We start from the raw sequence: 23,867 nt of genomic DNA on the forward strand, positions 1-23,867 counted from the left end.
AAGGGATGGCTGAAGCTCACTTAGGGGACATAAAAGCTGGTGGCAGACATTCCAAAAGCGTTAATCTACATGGAGGCTGACACCTTGATTGGATCATTAGCACCAAGACCTAGCCCCACCCAACAGCCTGTAGGCAAGTCTCAGGCCAAACAACATACAGAGTGGGAACACAGCCCCACCCATCAGCAGATCTCCTAAGCCACAAAGGCCTCTAGACACAGCCCTACCCACCAGTGGTCCAGGACCAAGCTTCACCCAGCAGGGGGCAGGCACCCGCTCCTCCTGCCAGGAACCCTGCATAAGCCTCTAGTCCAGCCTCATCCACCAGGTGCAGATAACAGAATTAAGAAAACAATAATCCCAAAGCCTGTGGAAAGAATCCACAAACACATAGAAAGATAGACGATATGAGGCAGCAAAGGAACATCTCCCAGGCCAAGAAACAAGATAAAATCCCAGAAGAAGAAGTAAGTGATGAGGAGATAGGCAATTTATCTGAGAAAGAGTTTAAAGTAATGATGGTGAAGATGTTCAGGGAACTCAAGAGGAGATTAGATGCATAGAGTGAAATTTTTAGCAAAGAGTTGGAAAATATAAAGAATACCCAAACAGAGTTGAAGAACAAAATCACTGAAATGAGTAACACACTAGAAGAAACCAAGAATAGACTAAATGAAGCAGAAGAACAGATTAGTGAGCTAGAAGACAGGTTAGTGGAAATCACTGCTTCAGAACAGAAAAAAGAATGAAAAGAAATGAGGATAGTTTAAGAGAACTCTGGGACAATATGAAGTGCAATAATATTCACATTATAGGGGTCTCAGAAAGAGAAGAGAGAGAGAGAAAGGACCTGAGAAAATTTTTGGAGAGATAATCACTGAAAACTTCCCCAACTTGGGAAAGGAAACAAGCACCCAAGTCCAGGAAACGCAGAGAGTATCATACAGAATCAACCCAAAGAGGAACACACCAAGGCACATAGTCATCAAATTGACAACAATTAAGGATAAGGAGAAAATATTAAAATTAGCAAGAGAAAAGCAACAAATAACATACAAGGGAACTCCCATAAGGTTATCAGCTGATTTTTCAGCAGAAACTCTACAGGCTAGAAGGGAGTGGCACCATATATTTAAAGTGATGAAAGGAGGAAACTTACAACCAAGAATACTCTATCCAGCAAGGCTCTCGTTCAGACTTGATGGAGAAATCAAAAGCTCCACAGATAGACAAAATCTAAAAGATTTCAGCACCACCAACCCAGCTTTACTTATGCCTTCTCCACTTACGTCAGTGGTTGCTCCCCCTTTTCCTAAGAACAGAAAAGAACTGGCTCCTGCTACCACAGGCAGGTGCCTGGAGGGCTGGCCGGTACTTCGAAATGCATTGACATAGGGATAATGGGTCAAATTATTTTCCGTATGTGAGACTCTTTGTTTAGACCTGACTGCAAATAGGTGGCTTAAAGGACCCTCCCTACCAGGATCACCTCTCCTCGATGTTCCATAAACCCCAGGATATCAGACAAATTAAAACCTTGGAAATAACCAGCATCCTCTGGGCAGACTGCCGAGGCCAGGAAGCCCAGCCTCAGCCTGACAGAGAGGGAGACAGAAAAAGGCCCTTACTAGGGTTTTTCTCATCTTCGTCCAACCATTCTGATACCCCTGACATAAAGAAAGAGAAGAAAAGAAAAGGCACGTGGAGGGACATAAACTACAAGAGGCAAGATCCTCCTTCCCTAACTACGTCTCAGCTCTGCCCAGACACAGAAGTAGGAGGCAACATGAAAAAGCACCTGTCATTGACAGCCCTGTTTGAAAGCCTGTTCCTCCTCAGCAACCATGCTAAGAGGAGCTGAGATGTGGGGGAGAAGAACCAGAAAGAAAAATGCCTTCACAGACACCCAGCGCTTCAGATCTTCCAAGTTTCCCGCATCTATTTGAGTTCACAACCCCGCGGGAAATCGGTGGGGCGGATGGGAGTGGTGAGGGAGAAGGAGACAGCTTTAAAAGCAGTTTGTTTTGCAGTGGGTCAAAATTGAGTTCAAAGGGGGGGGGGGGAGGAAGCAATTTCTCCACATTATACATCTATAGTCCAAACAGAGGCTGCTTTGTTGGAAGATTCTAGAAATTCTGCAGACAGCAGAGTTGACAAAGGTCAACAGAGTTAACTATTTATGAGGTCCCCTCCCTGGTTCTTTAAAACAAAAACAAAAACAAAAACAAAAACAAAAACAAAAACAAAAACAAAAACACATTTCAATTTTCTTTCCCAAGACACAGGAGCAGCCTCTGGGTGCTGGCTCTCCTTTCTGCTTAACACTGCCAGCGGGGCCTAAGATGGGAGCTGGACCACCAGGGCACCTGCGGACAACCCAAGCGAACTGGGCTGGCCACCAGCTGGAGGTCCAGCGTGCTGACTGATAGGCTAACATCCCATATCATGTCCTATCCTTTCCTGTTGCTGGCTCAGGGCTCCCGAGTTGACCAGATGCACTGAGATCTAACAGCTCCAGGGGGCTGTTTCAGGCCAGTCTGAGCAGAGTGACACTGATGCTACACCACAGGAAGAGCTGTGCTAGAAGGCTCCTTGGAACTGAGCATCCCCTCTGCTGCCAAGAGGGAAGGAGCAGGTGAGGGACCACTGATCCCGCTGGAGAGAATGTTCTCCACACAGAAATGCCTCTTCTCCTTACCTGGTCACACTCCACCTCGGCACACGCTGCAGTCTGGCAGGTCACTTGGCCACGGTCACATGTGCAGAACTTACAGGCCGAGCCCTTCCACATTTCATCCTGGTACCGCACAATCCCACCACCGTGCGAGCAGCTTCCGGCAGGAGACACACAGGCCTCACAGCACTGCCCATGACGCCGAACCCTTCTCTGACCCTAGGAAACACAGAGAATGGCGGGTGAAGGGCAGTGGTCAGGAGGGTGCGAAGACATCCGAGCCGACGGGGCACCAGGACGTAAAACCCCAACTCTGGGCGCTGTTTCTTTCTCAGCACCTAATCCAGCTGAGACGACCTCCCTTCCACCTCAGCCTCCTCCCTGGGAAGCAGATTTTTCCTATTTCTTTCCAATATTCTGAACATCATAAAACTTTTGATTCCTTCAGAGGACACACTGGACTAAGAAATGCATTTTTTTTTTTTGTTGAAGTACAGTCAATTACAATGTGTCAATTTCTGGTGTACAGCACAATGTCCCAATTATGAGAAATGCATTTCTTAGACCGCCCCTGATAAAGCAAAAATCGAGCTACACACTCCCAAATACCTTTTCACATCTTAATGGAGGGCAGGTCTGTCTGTGGCACCTGACCTCACCCTGGTCACATATACACGTGGTGCAGGCATTTTCACTCCACTGCTCACCATGCTGTGTAAAGAAAGAGGAAAAAAGTGGAAAATCCAATGTTGCATGTATCAAATAGAAACAGATCCATAAGACCCAATTTTTATTATAGTTTTTAATTGAGCCACATTGAATGTACTCCTGAAAATTATCATCCTTGAGGCAGCAGTAGTCTCCAAGAAAAAAAGTCAGTAAATGTCCAAAGAGAACTTTGGATTTGTTTTCATCCAACTATATTCATTCCACAGATGCACCGAGGGCCTGCTCTATGCCTGGCATGTAGAGGCCCTGGAACATGGAGATTAATAAGAAGATCCTCTTTGCTGCCTAATCAATGGTCACTCTGCTGGAAGACCACCTCGCACCACCACATGCTCACTTTCCCAGGCTTCCCTGCAGCCAGTGCACAGACTCTGTCCCAGTCCTAACCCAGGGGACCTCAGGGAAAGTGGGCTGGAGCAGCAGAGGGTGAGGAAAAGACTCTTCTCCCCCATAAAGGAAGAAAAACCCTTTCTTCCACCAGGCTCTAGTGATGATTGGGTGAGAAGGAGATGCCTGAAGCTGTGGAACATACTGGGACAGGAGGGGAAGAGACAGAAAGTAAATGCCAAAATGCTAAAGATGGCAGGGTGGAAAGGTCAAAGAGTGTAAATCCTTGACAACGTCATTGAGACCTGGTTGATCAACCCCCAACTGCCCCACCTCTGAGCTTCTTGTTCCAGGAGGTAATAAATGTTTCATTTTAGCCACTAGTAGAGGAGCATTTCTGTTACTTGCCACAACAGATGTAGAGGCTCTCTCTTCCAGGAGAAATTAATCCAGCACGCGTGTGGCTACTGTACTGGACAGCACAGATCTGGCACATACTCAAAGCCTTTCCCCGTTAGTTATTTTCATTTAGACTTCCAGTGACCTGTCTAGAATTTGTGACACCCATCCCCTAATATTCAGTTCCAGATTCTCTACTGAGAGTCAAAATCCCAGTTTCTATTTGGTCTTCCATAGAATGACTGGCACACAAGGGAAGTAGTAGGGCTTATTTTTCATATATTGTTTGCTTATGAATAATTAACCTTCTTTTGACTTAGCTGTCTCCCAAGACAGATCATTCATTCTGTTTGTTGAACTCACTTTTATGTGGTGACTACTAGGTGCTGGGTAGTTATCCAGACTGCCTGAGCAGTACTTTCAAGTCTGTGGAACCCACTACCACCAGTTTCTCGCTTCCCTTCCCTCTCTCATCTCCCACCCCCATGCCCCTGACCCCACTGTAAGGCAGGAAGACACTGTCTCTGGATACCAGTGCATAAAATCCAGCCAAAGCAGACAGACATTCCCAGAGCCTCCAACCTAAGAGTAAACTGAGAGTAACCAATGACAGTCCTTTTTCCCTTAAGATGTGTGAACAGTAAGTTTACCAAGGTTCATGAACCAGGTGCTGCTTGCCAGAACATTCTTTTATATTTCTAATCCCCTCCAATTTAATTTTTTTCACAAAGGCTCTTCGTAAAGAGAAGAAAAAAACCATTTATGTACGGAGTTCCTAATCCTGGCAAAGAGTCAGACATGGGTGTGGGAGGTATGGGGGTTAGAAGGGAGGTGGGGCGGGGGCAGAAGTTTAGGAACGGACATCAGAACACCAATACGGGGCACATCAAAGCTCACCTCGTATACTCGGCCAGCTGCAGCACAGGATCGCGAAGAGCACTGTGGGCAACACTTTCCAGGGACTCGGACTACAGTTTCATCCTTAACACCCCACCAAAAAACAACCCATCAAAAGGCCATATTAATAAAATCCATGGCAGTAGGAACACTTCACTCACAGCCAACTCAATCACGTGCCTCAGGCATTCAGAAACAGCAATTTCCTCTCGTTTAGTATTTATTAGTTGCCTGGGGTTTTGATAAGAATTAGCTCTTCTCAGGTCAGTGGGACTCTGAAGAAGTCTGCCCATTCCTCAAGTCCCAGCCACTTCTAAGAACAAACAAAGGCACAACTAATAACAGTAACAATAATAATAGGACTTTGTGTTTGCCAGGTACTGTTTTAAGTGCTGTACATGACCCTGTGAAGTAGACGCCCTTTTCCCACCTTTACAAAGAAAAGTAAAGAACAGAGAGGTTGCGTGACTTGTCCAAGGTCACAGAGCTGACCTGGTAATAGTAAATGGTTGAAAGAGGGACTTCAGAGCAACAACCATCTCAACACTTAAGAACATTTACATTCTTACTGAGTTACTGCTGATGTCAAAGTGAATGTATCCCTCCCTTGATAAACTATTTCACTATTTTTTTCATTTTTATGTGAATCCACACATTTATATATATATGTATTAGGGAGGTCTTGAACATGAAAAAATTAATCATGATCTTAGATATCTAGGAATAAGCCAGTGCAGAGAAATGTGGGTGACAAACACTAAATGCCCAAAGGACCCCCCATCACCTTATTCCTACATTCTCAGCTTTACTACTCCCAACCCCAAAAATATCAGACCATTCTGCTGCCCTAAGAAGAATTTTCATAGCAACAGTCTCCTCATTAATGCCAAAGAGTCAGCTTCTCACTTTGACTTATCAACGAGCCTTTTGAATGGCAGGAAGGTAGACAAATAAAAGGTAGGAAAAGGAAGATTAGAATAAACCAAGTTTCAATGACTAAGAGGTGGTAGATCTTATATAGAAGATATCTCCTCAACATTTATTTGCACTTTCTCTTACAAGAAGGAGAAAATGGGATTGTATTATCATGGTTGCTAGGGAATTCACTCTGCAAAAAAAGAAGGCCAGGGTACTTGGAGGTGTGTTGTAGTATAGGGGTCAAGTAAGCTTCATCTTTCATGGAAAATTCCAATCACATCTCAGCAGTTTTTTAACTAAGTTATACTCAATTATCTATGATCAGTTAGATTAATGTATTACTATCTAATAGGGATTTATTTCAAACATCTGAATCACTAGAATTAAAATGAGAACTGTTTTCTCTTGTCTAGGTTATTTTATTTCTTTATAATTCTACAAAAATATTGTGACAATTGATATTTAATGGAGTATGTGAAAACTGGACATTTATGAAATCACTGAGCATTTCTTGACCTCAGAAGTCTTCAGTTTAAAGAAATATCAATGAGGAAGTAAAATAAAAGTATATCTGATGTCACACTCACTATTCAGTAACTTTATTGAAATAGACAATGAACTTACACAGTGTTAAGTAAACAGGGAACAAATGTCATGATCACACATCTCAAAGGGAAATAGAGAGTTAGTCTCAATCTGTCTTAACCAACATGGACTAAACCCAGGTTAAATGGCAGAGTCAACTGGAGAGCATGAGGAAAGAGTAATTACTTGTATAGAGGTTGGTACAAGGAAAACGAGGCTTTCTGACTTTTATGGACAATACCTAATTATATATTTTATTGACAGAAACAGACTCTTTCTTTACAAATAGAGACCCACAAGGACAAGAAGGAAAAGCATTTACAGAGAAAATATCCCAGGATATGAGAGAACTTCATGAGAATTGAGATCCCATCTGGGCCAGTGCTTTATAAGCAGGACAAGAGAGGCAAGTAAGAAGAAGATGAGCAGCAAGATGGGTCCGAGAAATGAGAAAGACCTTTTAGCGGTACATTTTTGTTGCTATCATACACCTGAATCCCATCAGTCTGGTCTATGTACACTTGCCCTTCCAAACCTACAGATTCTACAGGAGCCAGCATCCTACAGACTGATGACCAGATCCAGCCCACCACTGATTTCCATAAACTTTTACCGGAACACAGCCACATCTATTCATGTACATACTATCTATGGATGTTTTTGTGCTACAATGGCAGGGTTGAGCAGTTGTTCCAACTATGTGGCATGCAAAACTGAACATGTTCACTATCTGGCTCTTTACAGAAACAGTTTGCCAACCCCAAGTCTAATATGGTACCCTCAGTGATCACAGGAGTTCAATACCAAAAAAAAAAAAAAAAGATTAATGACATTACAATTTTGGGTAGGACCACCTTTTAAGATACACAGTTGACCCTTGACCAATGTGGCAGTTAGGGAGGTGACCTTCTGCACAGTTGAAAATCTGAGTATTAATTATAGTCAGCTCTCAGTATCCAGAGTTCCTCCATATCTGTGGTTCCACATCCATGGATGCAACCAACCATGGATCAATTAGTACTGTAGTATTTACTGCTGAAAAAATCCACATGTAAGTGGAGCCACGTAGTTCACACCATGTTGTTCAAGAGTGAGTGGTATTTAATTATCGTTTTCCACATTCCTTAAATAAAAATACTTATGACAGAATTTATAGCATATTATGGCCAAGAGCTCTTGAACAAAGTATCTTCCGCTATGACACTTCTGAAGCAATAGAAATTAGATGAAAATTCTACCACCAACCTCCTGCCATTGCCAAGAGGAAGTCCCACTGAGCATAAGACAGTCTGTGGCCTTTCTTTACTTTGTAAACCTAAACAGAAATAAGAACCATTGAGGGGAGGGTATAGCTCAGTGGTAGAGCATGTGCTTAGCATGCATGAGGTCATGGGTTCAATACCCAGTACCTCCATTACAATAAATAATTAAACAAATAAATAAACCTAATTACCTCCCCCCTTCAAAAAATAAATAAAATAAAAAAGTTAAAAAAACTAAGAACCAACATTTCCTCTCAAATCTCTGCCTTCCTATATCAAACACAACATGCGTTCATCCCCACAGGGTGGGGCTGCTGCTGTTTGGAGCGGCCAGAGTGCCCACCTAGTCTTTCACCTTTGTCAATGTCTTTCTTTCTATACCTAGTCGAGCCCATAATGTAAACAGAGCAAAACAAAACACAAAGAGTGGGATGCATGTGTACTGGGGGAGGGTGAGCAGAGGAAGTGATGAAAGCAGCAGAAAGAGGATGCCCCGCAAGTGGAGCATACAGTCCCTGAGCGACATGGAGAGAACCCTTGCAGCAGCGCAGAGTGGGGGTTATAGTCTTTTGTTTCATGAATTCAAAATGTGAGAGGCTTGGGCAATGGAGATAGAAAAAGATCTCATCTCAGGACAATAGAGATACACAAAACAAAAACCTGCCGGACCTTTGGATGAAGAGATATGCACATTTCTTAGCATCTGGCTATGGAGCCAAGAAGAGAAATTAGCCAAAAGCAGGCCACTTACCCCTGAAGCTTTCAAGTAGTAGGTATGGACAGATTTCTCTTGATCAAGGATGAGGAAATAGAAAGAAAGGAACTTGAGGGGAAAAACCCTAAACAGCAAACAAAAGTAATAACATTCTGAAGATTCACAGAAAAAGCAGATGTCTGAACACTACGTACTGCAGGATCTAAAAGAAAAGATTTAAAAGCCATTTTGCAACCTCAGTAAGATACAAGAAAATGCAGTCTTTATTAAATAGAAGCAAGAAGCAATAAAGAAAGAAAAAACATTGGGATTAAAAAAGCAGATGAACCAATGATAGGCAAAATAAGGAAGAATTAAAAGAAAATTAAAGCTAAATTGTCAAATTAAAATCAATACTGGAGGTAGTAAATACAAACTCAAGAAACTTTCTCCATAATGCAGAGGAAAGACACAAAGTGAAAAATGATGAGAGAATATGATCGATAATGAGGGGGAAAGATCAGGAAGCAAGCTAAGAATTACAGGTGTTCCTGGAGAAATGAGAATAATGGAACAGACATGACTAATCAAAGCCACAGCTGAAGAAAACATTTCGAAAACTGGAATACAGACTGAAAGGGATTTGCAATATTCTAGGTAAAATATGTGGAAAGACACCTCACTTAAAAATATCCTGGAAAAAAGTTCTAATTATAAAGATAAAGAAACATCTTGCAAGAATTCAACAGAGTAAACTAGCTGAATATAACAGAATAGAAAGCAGACAAACCTCAGACTTCTTCATGGCACTAAATTCCAGAATTCAATGGAAAGGAGTTGATATGGGAAGGTTATAATCCCCCTAAATTTTAGACCCCTACAAATTATCTTTCATGAATGCAGTCAAAAAGAAAATAATTCTCAAATACTTAGTGGCTCAGAAGACACACCAGTTTTCTTTTTTGAAAAAATATCTGAAGATGAAGTTCAATCCACTCAGATTAATCAACATTGGGAATGGGAAAACTGTATTAAAAATGGTGGTACTATCATGAGGAAGAAGTCTCATCAGACTGAACAGACCATTTTAATGAGACTACAAAAAAGCAGACAGGTTACGGCTCTGTTCACAAGGCACCTGGAAAGAAGCTGAAAGCAAGTTATTCTCTTAAGAATTTACACTACCCACTATGGGGAAAAATCCCTATTTGAACAAAGTAATTTCTCCTTTTGTCAGAGATGATCACCAACTTCTAGAATGTGATTAAAACTATGCAAACAAACAAATATATCCATATTTGCCTACCAAAAAGTTAGAATGGATTACAAAAAAACTTCTATCATGATCTTTTTGAATAGTGGAAATATGAATGATTGTTTTCTTTTCTGCTTTTCCCAAATTTCCCTTAAAAAATGCAGAGTCCTTTTACAATAAAAAAAAAAACACCTATATTAAAAAATCAAAATTTTCTACAGCTCAAGACCTGGAAATACTTTTCTTCAACTGAACTTGCATTTTTTAAATACTGGATGAGTTAAAACATATAAAATGCTTGCAATCATGATCCGTGATGCTAGGAACTATTGTGATTGTGATTATCATACATAAATGATATGTAACTTGTATCCATAATGGTTAAAGATATGAGTCAACTGTGGTCCTTTGAGGTTGTGATGTAGAACTGTCTAGGTTAGAAGCACTGACACTTCCTAACTGTGGTACCCTGAGTGAAATATTTAAACTCTCTGAGTCTCAGTTTTATTTACTGTAAAATGAGATGATAATAATAGTGGCTACTTCATAGGTTGTTATAAGAATTAAAAACCCTTAAAATTAATGACTGGCACATAATAAATGCCCAAAATGTGGTGATGGTTAGATTGTGGTAGTGATAAATGTTTCCAATCGGTGCTAATTCTATAGCACCTCTTTATATCCTCAGAACACTCAATACCTAATAGTGATATTAAATCAAGAAAAAATGGCTTAAGTAATTTAACAATTGGATTTTTTTAATGTCAAGGCAAAAACTATAGACTTGAGGTAAGAGTGATTAAAATCAATCTACTTCCAAGACTTCAGAATGCTTACCTATCACTTAACTCTAAAGTACTGTAACAGATACATACACCCCAATACAGCAGCACTGTTTATAATAGCCAAGATACGGAAGCAACCTAAATGTCCATTGACAGAAGATTCAATAAAGAAGTTGTGTGTGTGTGTATAAATATATATATATATATATATATATAGTGTATATATATAATCATCTATGGAATGCTACTCAGCCATAAAAAAATAAAATAATGCCATTTGCAGCAACATAGATGGACCTGGAGATTGTCATAGTAAGTGAATTAAGCCAGAAAGAGAAAGAAAAATAACATACGATATCACTTATATGTGGACTCTTAAAAAAATTACACAAATGAACTTATTTACAAAACAGAAATAGAGTCACGGACATAGAAACAAACTTCTGGTTACCAAGGAGGAAAGGGAATAGGGAGGGATAAACTGGGAGTTCAGGATTTGCAAATACTAACTACTATATATAAACTAGATAAACAACAAGGTCATACTGTATAGCACAGGGAACTATATTCAACACCAAAAAGAATAGGAAAAGGAATACATGTATATATATCTGTAAAAAAAACTATGGTAACAAATTCCATCTTTTGAAATTAATCAATGCAAACTATAAGGGAGTACTGTTTGAAGATAGAATTTATATTTAATGTTTTAAAAAATGGGAACCAGTACTTTCAATCTAACCCCTGATACACAGTTCATGGTTAAGGTTTTAAAGATTTAAAGCGAAAGGTACACCATGATGTTTCCTCCATCCCTCCTCCCACCTCCTTATTATAATGGTGATAAACTGCTTAATTATCCTTCATACACAAGGGGGCTAAAGCCTGGAATGTGTAAATCAAAATGCCCCAACACTACAATGTCCTCTGAATGTAAGATATTATGCAGCTCTACCAAGAAGCTCATTTGTAATCTCAGAGCCAGGACAAGACTTGGCGATGAATGGGGAGACATGACAGGCGTGCAGCATGTACTACAGTGTGGGTAACACAATCTAGCCTTTCAATTAGATACATGTTCCCTTTATTTGGCAGTTAGCATTTCTTGTCTAATTGTCTTTTGTCTGCCTTTAAAATATTGCCCAATTGTCACAATATGCCATGTTATTGATTTTGTTTTATTTGACACAAAATACTGCTCTGTATCAACTGAATGTTGGCTTCCAGCTTTTCCATAGATCAAAAATGAGCCATTTTTCAACTGGAGGCAAACTCCTTTCATGGATATCTGTCAACTGCCAAGGAACATCTACAGGAGCTTCGAGAAGAACAAAAAATTAGAAAATACCATGTATATCAAATTTATTTGCAATTGATTTTCTCTTCTAAATCTGTATGAAGAGCTTCATGTTTTGAAAATCAGATTGGCTTTAAATGAAGAACAAGATCCCACTATTTTAAACCTCCCCAGAGAAAATCCCTTGATAATTTGAATCATTAGCTTATAAGAAAATTAAACAATGTACATCTGGATAACCAGGTTCAAAGACATGTATAATGTCTTTAAAAAGCAGATAATACCTATGCACTGAAAACATTAACAATCCTGATCATCTTACTGAATTTTCCAGATGTTTAGCTTGACATTTTTGGAACATCTGCAACTCAAGTTGGCAGCTTCTCGGTGTGTATCCTCAAGGCTCAGTTTCATTCTGTAACAATTAGCCTAAATGGCTGGTAATTAGACCTATATGTAGCTTCTAAGGGTAAAAGAAATGTCTCAGGGGTGGTCTCCAAAAGGAGAAGGAATATAGAACAGCCTTTGCTTCTCGTTCCCCGTACTTCCGAGGCCCGCCTGACATGATCTCAGAAGAGACTCCAAGTCACTGAACAGTGAAGTTAAATCTGTGAAGGGTCCACTCCGAGGCTGTCTTCCTTACCTGGTTGCAAAACAGAGGCTGACACTGAGCTGCAAAGCACTGGGCAACCCCATTTCGACACGTACACTTGGCGCACCGACTCAACCGCCAGTCCTCCCCATCTTGAAACACATGGCCTTCGTAGGAACAGGGTTCTGGAAGGTCAGAGAAGTAAGGATGACTGGGAGCATTGCACTCGCTTATCCCAGGGCTGACTGCATGGCTGCACGGCCAGTGCAGTCACGCAGGGCCCGGTGCTCAGGGGCGCAGTGCAAACAAGCGGGCCCCACACTAGGGCGGTAATGCTCTGCAGTCACCATGTGCGAGTCTTAACAACTTTCTCTCTGAGTTTCCTAAGTGAAGTCTGGGGCGACAAGGTAGCATGTGCTAGGGGTCTGGAGCCTCAGCTCAGGCATGGTCCCACCTCCCTCCTGCTGCACCCCTGCCTTCCTGGGTTCTCAGGAGCCTGATCCCAAATCTGCTCAGTGAACGCTGCCACACTCCACCCACAGTGGGTACATGGGTGTGGGTGCCTGGGGCGTGCACGTGCCCTACACACCAAGTAGCTGGGTGGGGCCCAGCATGCCCGTGGAGGCCTCATCCACCTGGCAAATATCCCCGTGCCTGATGGAGGGTGTCACTAATAGCAAATTAAAAACATGACAGGTTGAGAAAGACCACAGAAGGAAAGAAAAGTTCCCCCTCCCCCTGCTTGGTGAACTGGGACCCTGTATTTTTATTAGGCACCCAGCAAATGATGGCGTGAGCACTGGCTGATCCTTCAACCTCTCCAGGAAAAAATATTTCTAATAGATCTTTCTCATGGAGAGCCAACAAGAAGGCCTCCTAAAACATAAGAAAGGAGCCCACAAATTCAGAGAGCCCACTCTTCAGCCCATCTCTAAACTCTACTGTTGGAGTGTTTTTACTTGCAGGGTTATTTGGCCCCAAGCAGCTGCTGGTCCTTTTCTGGTGGGTGACATCTGAAATCCAAGAGGAATGCATTCTACTTTCATCATTTCCTAACACAATTTTGAATCCCTGGAATGGTTCTCCAGGGTAAATGGTTGCCAGGAATGAAATAACTGGGGATCAAAAAGAAATCAGAGGGCTTTTTAAAGGGACAAGGCAAGAATAGAATGTAGCTTCCAGGTGTTATTTAAAATACTATCATTTTAGCGATTATATTCCAAGGCAGAATATAATGCAGCAATGACAATAATTTGTATTTATTGTGAAGTAGATACTACTTCATTATAAAAATGGAAAGGGACATATATCCCTAAAATGTAATAAGGGGTACTCAGACCAAGCATGGATTCTGAGGAGAGGAAGACCTACAAGTGTGTCCCGGGCTTGCTGAGCCGTGCCTTGGTCTGCAGGGAGGCACAATCTCTACAGCAAAGATGCCATAAAGACAAATTAAATACCTGCTTCCTGCTCAGTGTGTTTTGGAGAAAGATGTTATGCCACCTGCGTGGACACAAAGACCAGTCAGGACACTCAGTGCTAGTGATACTGCCCGGAGAAGTGATTTGTTCGTTCTTCTCTCCACCAAGAGGCAGGCGGAGGTAGCTTGGCCTCATGGAATCATATCAAAGGATCTTGTTCTTCCTCCCTTTCTTTCTCAGGAGCTATGAACGCAGAGGGATGCATCTGGCCAAGGCAAAATAATAAATCAGAGGGTCGCAGAATCTCAAGTTTGGAATGGAGCTTAAAGATTTGTTCCAACCTCACTTTCTTTGACATCGCTTCCTGCCAAGTGCAAGACTACATCCAGGTTCCAGTAAAGAATGGGGTTAGGGATCTCTGAGCCACACTGAGCAAGAAAGAGAAGAGCTGGGATGTCCCCAGGTAAACCTCAGAGGAAAAGAATGTCTCTCTCTGTAAACTCATACTCACTCCCAGGGCCCACACAGACTGGGCAGCAGCTTCCTTCGGGGATGACTTCCAGCTCCTGGTGTCCACACGTCAGCCGTGGGCATGGCTGAGGGGTGCACCGGACTTCCCCATGAGTGCAAGAGCACACACTACATGGGGGGGAGGCCCACTCTGTGCCATGCTGTGTGTTAGGAAAAAGAAAGAAAGATAAGGTTATTGTCAGAATACAAGCTTTCATTTGACTGAACAGAAGTAAGCCTTCTTTCAAACAAATGAAGGATGGAACTCAGGAAGGATGGAAGAAGGCTCTAGGCTAGCAAGGTTGAGAACAGGGTTTGCAATATTCCAAGTCAGACAGAGACTAATTTAAAAATAAACTTTCATTTTCCTTTCTTCATTCCTAAGATTTTATACTTGAAACTTTCAGAAAAGCACAAATAGAAAATAAAAATTACCCCAATCTCATCATTTAGAAAATTCTATGAAGACCAAAGTAAAATACATACACGTACACATGTATCTACTGAATTCTTTATAATAGTTATATTATTTTCTATAGCTCTCACTCTGATCCTGTTTCTTTTTTTGCCTTTACTTTTTACCCTGATGCATTTCCATATTTGGGTTCTCAATCTCTCCCTGCCCCCATCTTTCTCTCTCTCCTGTTCCAAGGCTCTGAGGGCCCCAGGGAAAGTGTGATTGGCAGCAGGAGGCATCTGGCGAATCCAGTTCTCCCATAAATCCTTGTGAGGGTGCCCATCTACACATGCAGAACGCTCCTAGTCAACTTCAGGCTGGGGTACAGCATTCCCAAAGGCAGCACTGCATCAGGGATCTAACAGAACCATGTTTTGAGTTAGGTGATTTACCAAGTACCAAAAGTAAATGAACCACTCTCAAGATGTGATGCAGAGTGATGGGGGCTGAACTCTGAATGCGAAAAACTACAAATATGTTGACTGCTTGGGGAAGTAGCTCTTAAATATGTTCTCAATGGCAGAATGGAAAGATGTATGAAATCCTTTTAAAAGATGTATGAAAATAATTAGCTTAATGAAAAAAGTTTTCATCCTATAACATTTTCTTAAATATTGGAACCTGCCTTCCTTTGCCTCACTTAAATGTAGCATATGATATCTGATTCAGCACAAATCATATATAGACTTCCATTAAAAACATCACACATTGCAGGTGCTCAATCACCCAAATATAATCTGAGGATTTCAACTGTGTCGTAACATAGAAAATAAACATTCTCTAGCCTCTCTTCAAGCCAGCATCCAGAATAATTATTCCCTTTCAAACACAAAAGAACCCCGTCTTACCTAAACAAGACAGTACTTCTTTATTCTGCAAATCCCTGCAGGTTGCAAGCACGCCAGGTCTGACATTTTGGAATACTAAGAACTTACGCTATTATTGTAACAACTATAGTCATAGTCATTGTCTTCCAATTATTTGGGAACCAAGTCCTCATCTTGCTATCACGATTACTTTCCTTAGGTGGACTCACTGGGACTACCAGAGGGCAGAAATACAAGGAATGCACTGAGTTGGATGAACCAAGTACTTCCTTGGATGCATACATGTTCTCAGATTCCAGCTCAGCCCTCTCTGCTGTGGGGACTATGAATGAGTGCCTTAATCTTTCTAAGTTTCAGCTTCCTGGTCTAAAAAACTGAAATGGTATGACAATATTCCCTTCACTTGAATATTATAAAGGTTAAACAAGGGAGTTGTTAAAGAGCCAGCAAGAAGGGTGGCAGGTAAGAGGTGCTCACTCCTCTCCCTTCTCTCCACTGCAGGAATCTCCGGCCTTCCTATTCGTTTTCACACCTCTGTGTGACTGTGATTGTGGTAATGGATGTAGATGCCAAGGCCGAGTCCCCTCCCATCAACTTGTACTTCTTCTATAATTAAATATAAAATTTCAAATTTAGTACATCATATAATGGGCAAGTTCACAACTTGCTAATAAACTATTGACTGATAAAATATAGCAGGCAATTGACCTTTGCACTTTGAAAGGACCAAGCATAAAAGCAAAGGAAGAAATTACAAGAGAAAAATTGATAGGTTCCAATGAGTTAAAAATTTTAAAGTCTGTCAAATATACACTATAAAAAATTTAAAAGGCAAATAACAAACTGATTTTTAAAAACTGCAAGTTATATTAATTAGAATTACACTCTACTACATCAAAGCCTTTACAAGCAATAGGAAGAAACAAAAATCCAAGACAGGAGGCAAGATCAAGATGGTAGAGTAGGAAGATTCTAAGCTCACCTCCTCCCATGGACACAGCAAATTTATAACTACATGTAAAGCAACTGTCTCTTAAGAACAACCTGCAGATTAGTGGAACAGCTCTTCTACAATTAGGATATAAAGAAAAAAACCCATCGAGATGGGTAGGAGGAGACCCCTCTCCGCAGCAGGCAACTCAAAAGCAGAATGGGATAACAAACTTGGAGGTCCTCCCTGAGGAGTGAGGGGTTCAAGCCCCATATTGGGCACCACAGCCCTGGAGACCTACACTAGGAAGAGAGGCTCTCGTAACTGGCTTTGAAAACCGGTGGGGCTCACAGCTGTGGAAGCCGGAGAGCTACAGGAAACCGAGACTCCACTCCTGAAGGGCTTGTGCACAAACTCACTCTCTCTGAGTCCCAGCACAGAGGCAGCAGTATGAAAAACACCTGGCACTCTAGCCAGTTTGACAAGGTCTTCCCAGCATGCCCTCCAGCCTGCACCAACTCCAACTCTAGCCATCCCATCAAGGCAGCAACCCCAACTCAGCCCAGGAGAGCCTTGGCTGGTGCCCACTTCAGCTCCAGGCATCTTGCCAGGGAGGCTCTAACCCAGCCTGAAGCACGCTAAAGCCCACCCCAGCCCACACCTGCTCCAGCCCCAACTGGCCTTCCAAGGCCACCTGGCATACACAATCTACAAACGGGACACTCCTACACAAGGCCTCACCTTCAAGACTGGGAGAGGTAATGGTCTCCCCAGATTCACAGAAACACAGAAAATCAAACAAAATGAGGATGCAGAGGAATCTGTTCCAAAAGAAAAAATAAGATAAAACCCCAGAAAAAAAAATGTAATGAAACAAAGGTAAGTAATTTACATAGTAAGGAGTTCAAAGCAATGATCATAAAGATGCTTACAGGAATTGGGAGAATGACAGACCACAGTGAAAAGTTCAACAAAGAGTTAGATATTGAGCATTTTTTTCATTTGCTTACTGATCATTTGTATTTCTTCCTTGGAGAATTGCTTGTTTAGGTCTTCTGCCCATCTTTGGATTGGGTTGTTTGTTTCTTTCTTATTAAGTCATAAGAGCTGCTTTTATATTCTGGAAATCAAGCTTTTGTCAGTTTCATCGTTTGCAAAAATTTTCTCCCATTCCGTAGGTTGTTGTTTTGTTTTACTTATGGTTTCCTTTGCTGTGCAGAAGCTTGTAAGTTTCATTAGGTCCCATTTGTTTATTCTTGCTTTTATTTCTATTGCTTGGGTAGGCTGCTCTAGAAGAACATTTTTGAGATGTCTGTCAGATAATGTTTTGCCTATATTTTCTTCTGGGAGGTTTATTGTATCTTGTCTTATGTTTAAGTCTTTGATCCATTTTGAGTTGATTTTTGTATGTGGTGTAAGGGAGTGTTCTAGCTTCACTGTTTTACATGCTGCCGTCCAGTTTTCCCAACACCATTTGCTGAAGAAACTGTCTTTATTTCATTGTATATTCTTGCCTCCTTTGTCGAAGATTAGTTGACCAAAAGTTTGTGGGTTCATTTCTGGGCTCTATATTCTGTTCTGTTGGTCCATATGTCTGTTTTTGTACCAATACCATGCTGTCTTGACGACTGTAGCTGTATAGTATTGTCTGAAGTCTGGGGGAGTTATTCCTCCAGCCTCTTTCTTTCTCTTCAGTAATGCTTTGGGAATTCTAGGTCTTTGATGGTTCCATATAAATTTTATTATGATTTGTTCTAGTTCTGTGAAATATGTCTTGGGTAATTTGATTGCATTAAATCTGTAGATTGCCTTGGGCAGTGTGACCATTTTAACAATATTGATTATTCCAATCCAAGAGCATGGGATATATTTCCATTTTTTAAAGTCTTCTTCAATTTCCTTCATCAATGGTTTATAGTTTTCTACATATAATTCTTTCACCTCCTTGGTTAGATTTATTCCTAGGTATTTTATTACTTTGGGTGCTATTTTAAAGGGGATTGTTTCTTTACTTTCTCTTTCTGTTGATTCATCATTAGTGTAAAGAAACGCAACTGATTTTTGAACGTTAATCTTGTAACCTGCTACCTTGCTGAATTCTTCAATCAGCCCTAGTAGTTTTTGTGTGGACCTTTTAGGGTTTTCTATATATAGTAACATGTTGTTGGCATATAGTGACACTTTAACCTCTTCTTTTCCAATTTGGATCCCTTTTATTTCTCTCTCTTGTCTGATTGCTGTGGCTAGGACTTCCAAGACTATGTTGAATAGGAGTGGTGATAGTAGGCATCCTTGTCTTGTCCCAGATTTTAGTGGGAAGCTTATGAGTTTTTCACCATTGAGTACTATGCTGGCTGTAGGTTTGTCATATATAGCTTTTATTATGTTGAGATATGTTCCCTCTACACTTGCTTTGGTGACAGTTTTTATCATAAATGGGTGTTGAATTTTATCAAAAGCTTTTTCTGCATCTATTGAGATGATCATGTGGTTTTTGTCCTTTCTCTTGTTGATGTGATGTATTACATTGATTGATTTGCATATGTTGAACCACCCTTATGTCCCTGGGATGAACCCCACTTGGTCATGATGTATAATCTTTTTTATGTGTTGTTGGATTCTATTTGCTAGTATTTTGGTGAGGATTTTGGCGTCTGTGTTCATCAGTGATATTGGCCTATTATTCTCTTTTTTGATAGTGTCTGTGCCTGGTTTTGGTATCAGGGTGATGGTGGCTTCATAGAAGGAGTTTGGGAGTATTCCCTCCTTTTTGATCTTCTGAGAGTCTGAGAAGGACTGGTATGAGTTCTTCTTTGTATGTTTGGTAGAATTTCCCAGTGAAGCCGTCCAGTCCTGGACTTTTACTTGTAGGGAGGTTTTTTATTGCTATTTCGATTTCATTTCTAGTGATCGGTTTGTTCAAGTGGTCAGTTTCTTCTTGATTCAGTCTTGGTGGACAGTATGTTTCCAGAAACTTGTCCATTTCCTCTAGGTTATCCAGTTTGGTTCCATATAGTTTTTCCTAATATTCTCGTATGATATTCTGTATTTCTATTTAATCTGTTATAATTTCTCCATTATCCTTTCTTATTTTGCTAATTGTGCTCCCTCTTTTTTCTTCTTTGTGAGTTTGGCTAGAGGTTTTATCGATTTTATTTACTTTTTCAAAAAACCAGCTTTTCGTTTGATTGAATTTTTCTATGGTCTTTTTAATCTGTATTTTATTTATTTCCTCCCCAATTGTTATAATTTCCTTCCTTCTGCTGCCTTTTGGGTTTTTTTGTTCTTCTTTTTCTAGTTCATTCAGCTGGTGGGTTAAATTGTTTATTTGAGATTGTTCTCTTTTTTTTGAGGAAGGCCTGTATCCTCTTTCTTTTTCTTCAGTAATGCTTTGGCAATTCTAGGTCTTTTGTAGTTCCATATAAATTTTATTAAGATTTGTTCTAGTTCTGTGAAATATGTCTTGGGTAATTTGCTAGGGATTGCATTAAATCTGTAGATTGCCTTGGGCGGTATGACCATTTTAACAATATTGATTCTTCTAATCCGGAAGCGTGGGATATCTTTCCATTTTTTTAAGTCTTCTTTAATTTCCTTCATCAGTGTTTTATAGTTCTCCATGTTTAAGTCTTTCACCTCCTTGGTTAGATTTATTCCTAGGTATTTTATTACTTTGGGTGCTATTTTAAAGGGGATTGTTTCTTTACTTTCTTTTCCTGTTGATTCATCATTAGTGTAAAGAAATGCAACTGATTTTTGTACATTAATCTTGTAACCTGCTACCTTGCCGAATTCTAAAATATAAAAAAGAAACAATGAGAACTGAAGGATACAACAACTAAAATGAAAAACAACAACAACAACAACACCAGAAGGAGTCAACAGCAGATAACACAAAAGAATACATAAGCAACATGGAAGACAGACTAGTGGAAATCACCTAATCATTACAGCAAAAAGAAAAAAAGAATTAAAAAAAAAAATGAGGATAGCTTAAGGGACCTCTGAGACAACATCAAGCATACTAACATTCACACTACAGGGGTTGCAGAAGGAGAAGAGAGAAAGGTATAGAAAAGTTATTTGAAGAAATAATGGTTGAAAACTTCCCTAAGCTGGGGAAGGAAATAGTCCCAAACAAGATGAACTCAAAGAGATTAACACCAAAACATGTCATTAATGTAACAAAAGATAAAGAGAGAATTTTAAAAGCAAGAAGAGAGAAACAATGCCTCACATACAAGGGAAGCCAGACAAAGACACTACAAAAAAACAAAATTACAAGATAATATCTGGGATAAAATAGATGTAAAAATCCTAAAAAAAAAAAAAAAAGAAATAGCAAACAGAATTCAATACATTGAAAGGATCATATGTCAGAATCAGGTGGGATTTATTCTAGGGATGCAAGATGGTTCAATATCCACAAATCAATCAATGTGATACACCATGTTAACAGAGCAAAGGATAAAAATCACATGATCATCTCAAAAGATGCAGAAAAAGCATCTGACAAAATCCTATATTCATTTATGACAACAACTGTCAACAAAGTGGGTACAGAGGAACATACTTCAACATAACAGCCGTATACAACAAACCCACAGCTAACATCACACTCAGTGGTAAGAAGCTGAAATTCTTCTCTAAAGTCAGGAACAAGATAAGAATGCCCACTGTCATCACTTTTATTCAGCACAATTTTGGAAGTCCTTGCCACAGTGATCAGGTAAGAAAAAGAAATAAAAGGGATCCAAATTGGAAGGGAAAAATTTAAAAATCACTATTTGCAGATGACAATACTAAACGGAAAAAAATCCCAATGGAAAATGTAGCAATAAGTTTATAGAATATTCAGCTTTACTAACTGCAAAAAATATTAATTAAAATAAAATTAGATAATATCTTTTAATATCAGATATGGGAACTGTTTAAAATTCATAGTAGTTATTTTTAGGGGAGCTGCAGTGGAGTGGGATTCTCCTACACAAAGCTTTCTCTCACTTTAGCACCTGGAATAACTCAGCCAGCTGGGGCCTACCCAAGGTAATCAGACTTGAAAAGAAGCTGTACTAACTGTAATATTCCCCCTGGGTTTATCATTAGACACAGACAACTTAAAATTGAATTTTAATGACCATAGATGTCACAGCTTCAATACACAAAATCTTTAGATGCTTTGATCTGCTAATTTCACTTTTAAGAAGTTATCTGAAGAAAAATGATCAATGATACACAAGAAAGTTTAAATACAAAGAATTCCATCTCATTGTTCTTTATAGCGAAATTGGAAATCTTTCAGTGAATATTGGAAACAACCCAAATATCTAATAATAGGAAATCATGTTCTCCAAGAGTATGTGGGGGAACTACTTACAACATAATGTCATGTAAAAAAGCAAGACATAAACTGGATACACAGTATACAATATGTAAAAACATAAATCTCTATCTACCTATCCATCCATCCATCTTCATTGCCACCACCCTTCAAGAAAACCAAGGGAACAATAGTGGTTTTCATAGTTTAGAGATTACTAGTGGATTTTTCTCTGCTTGCATACTTTTCTATTTTCACAAATTTTCTCCAATAAACAAATATTCACTTTTGTCATCAGAGAGCAAAGTACTGTTTAAAATATCTAATGAATCATTTATATATCTTAAATAAAGTAGAATTAGAAGGTTGCTTATAAAACAACTAGAAGTGAACATCTTTATTAAAAGTTAGGAGATTGCTTCTAAACATCTAGACATTTTATTGAAACAAGAGCTTGTTTTTGTTACTACTAAGAAACACTGTCATTTCTTAAACATCTGCAATCATACCGCCTCTCAGACTGAAACCACAGAACTTAATTATAATAATAACCTGTCAACCACCAAAGTTTTCTCATCTGTAAAATGAGAGGGCTCTATTAGCTGATCTCTTCGGTACCTTCAAGTTCTTGAATGATGTGAATCTATTATCTAACTCAAGGGACATAAAATTAAGGAAGGGAGTCTCTCTTCACAATAAGCTTGAGGATTATAGGAATAACAATGAACATTTGCCAGGGAGACCCCATTGCTTGATGTCAAAGCCACAGATGCCCCAGACAGTGATCCAAAGTGCACAGAATGATGGAGGGGAATGACTCTCACTTCTCCCTTTGACATGAGTCACATGAGTTCCCTCCATTTTCATCTCCCACTCTTATCACTAAAACAGTGATACCTCTCTCACGGGCTTTTGTACATGTAGATAGATAGATAGATAGATAGATAGATAGATAGATAGATACTCAATTTTAAATTTCACAGTGTTCCCTATACCCATTTACAAAAGTCTTACTTTTCATTAGCACTGTAACAGCAAAGAAAGCTCTGTAAAATCAAGAAATAATGGATACATAAAGCAATGCTCCTACAAGACCCGGTTTTAGCTGTGCCATCTTAATCTCAATACCTTTTGAAAACATGAGATTTTGACACTGGGCAAAAGCACATTCTGCAGACAACATCTTAAATATATTCTTCTGCATAGCCAAATAACAAGTCAGCTTGGCTATTGACATAAGTCCAAAGGAAAGATAAGGTCATAAAGTATTTGCCTGGTTTACTGACAGAAGAAAAAAAATAATTTTTCTTTATATAATTTGTTGCCATTACAAAGTTATAGATCCAGAATACTAAATATCTAGGGATGCTCTGTGCATATTGTAATTACATCCTCTACTTTGAAGAGAACAAAGCTGCAGAATTCAATATTCATTTCTTCTCTCACACACATAAATTAGTTCTCCTTTTAGCCTCACAGACAGGCAAAACAGGCAGACCTCTCTCTCCACGCTCCGGATTCAATCGGATGTGGGCACTGGGGCATCACCACCTGCCACTTTCTTTTTCAGTGACTCTTCAAGCACTATCTTCTCAGACACAATATTATCTGGTGCTGAGGTTAAATTAGTACAGAGGAAAAGAAAGGGGGTTAAAGGTCCTTTCTCCTCCCTTTCACAAGCTAATTTGTGGGGAAAAGAACAGGGAAAAAGAAATCCCCCACTCTTTAGGAAAACATATTTCAGGCTTTTCTCCTTAACTGGTTGGCAAGGCTGGGCAGAGATCCAAAAGCTCATTTGCAAGGATAGCTTTGGGAGGTCATGGATGAAATGGTCCCCCAAATGCTGGCTGTAATAAGCCCATGCGAAAATCTCAAATAACCTGGAGTCAGCCAAAAGGCTCAAGAGTTTTCCTCCCTCCAAGAAAGATGTGGGGACTTGTCTTGACTTGCTGGAATGCCAGTTGTATAAGGTGCTGCCCACAATGCC

General features: G+C 40.0%; 1 protein-coding gene across 3 annotated transcripts in view; it reads right to left on the reverse strand.

Moving 5' to 3' along the window:
* FRAS1 (Fraser extracellular matrix complex subunit 1) overlaps positions 1–23,867 on the reverse strand; it is a 408,901-nt gene that overhangs the window by 224,726 nt on the left and 160,308 nt on the right. For all 3 annotated transcript variants that reach the window (XR_004311717.1, XM_032457269.1, XM_006192889.3), the window contains exons 5-9: positions 14,347–14,506; positions 12,466–12,599; positions 5,027–5,110; positions 3,284–3,385; positions 2,699–2,893 (exon numbers count right to left, since the gene is read on the reverse strand). Coding sequence is in view for 2 of the 3 variants with exons in the window: in XM_032457269.1 (XP_032313160.1) it covers positions 2,699–2,893; positions 3,284–3,385; positions 5,027–5,110; positions 12,466–12,599; positions 14,347–14,506 (675 nt within the window). In the remaining variant the exon portion in view is untranslated. The remainder of the gene's footprint in view (positions 1–2,698; positions 2,894–3,283; positions 3,386–5,026; positions 5,111–12,465; positions 12,600–14,346; positions 14,507–23,867) is intronic.

Source organism: Camelus ferus, chromosome 2, assembly GCF_009834535.1.
Source record: "Camelus ferus isolate YT-003-E chromosome 2, BCGSAC_Cfer_1.0, whole genome shotgun sequence".
Lineage (NCBI taxonomy): Eukaryota > Metazoa > Chordata > Mammalia > Artiodactyla > Camelidae > Camelus > Camelus ferus.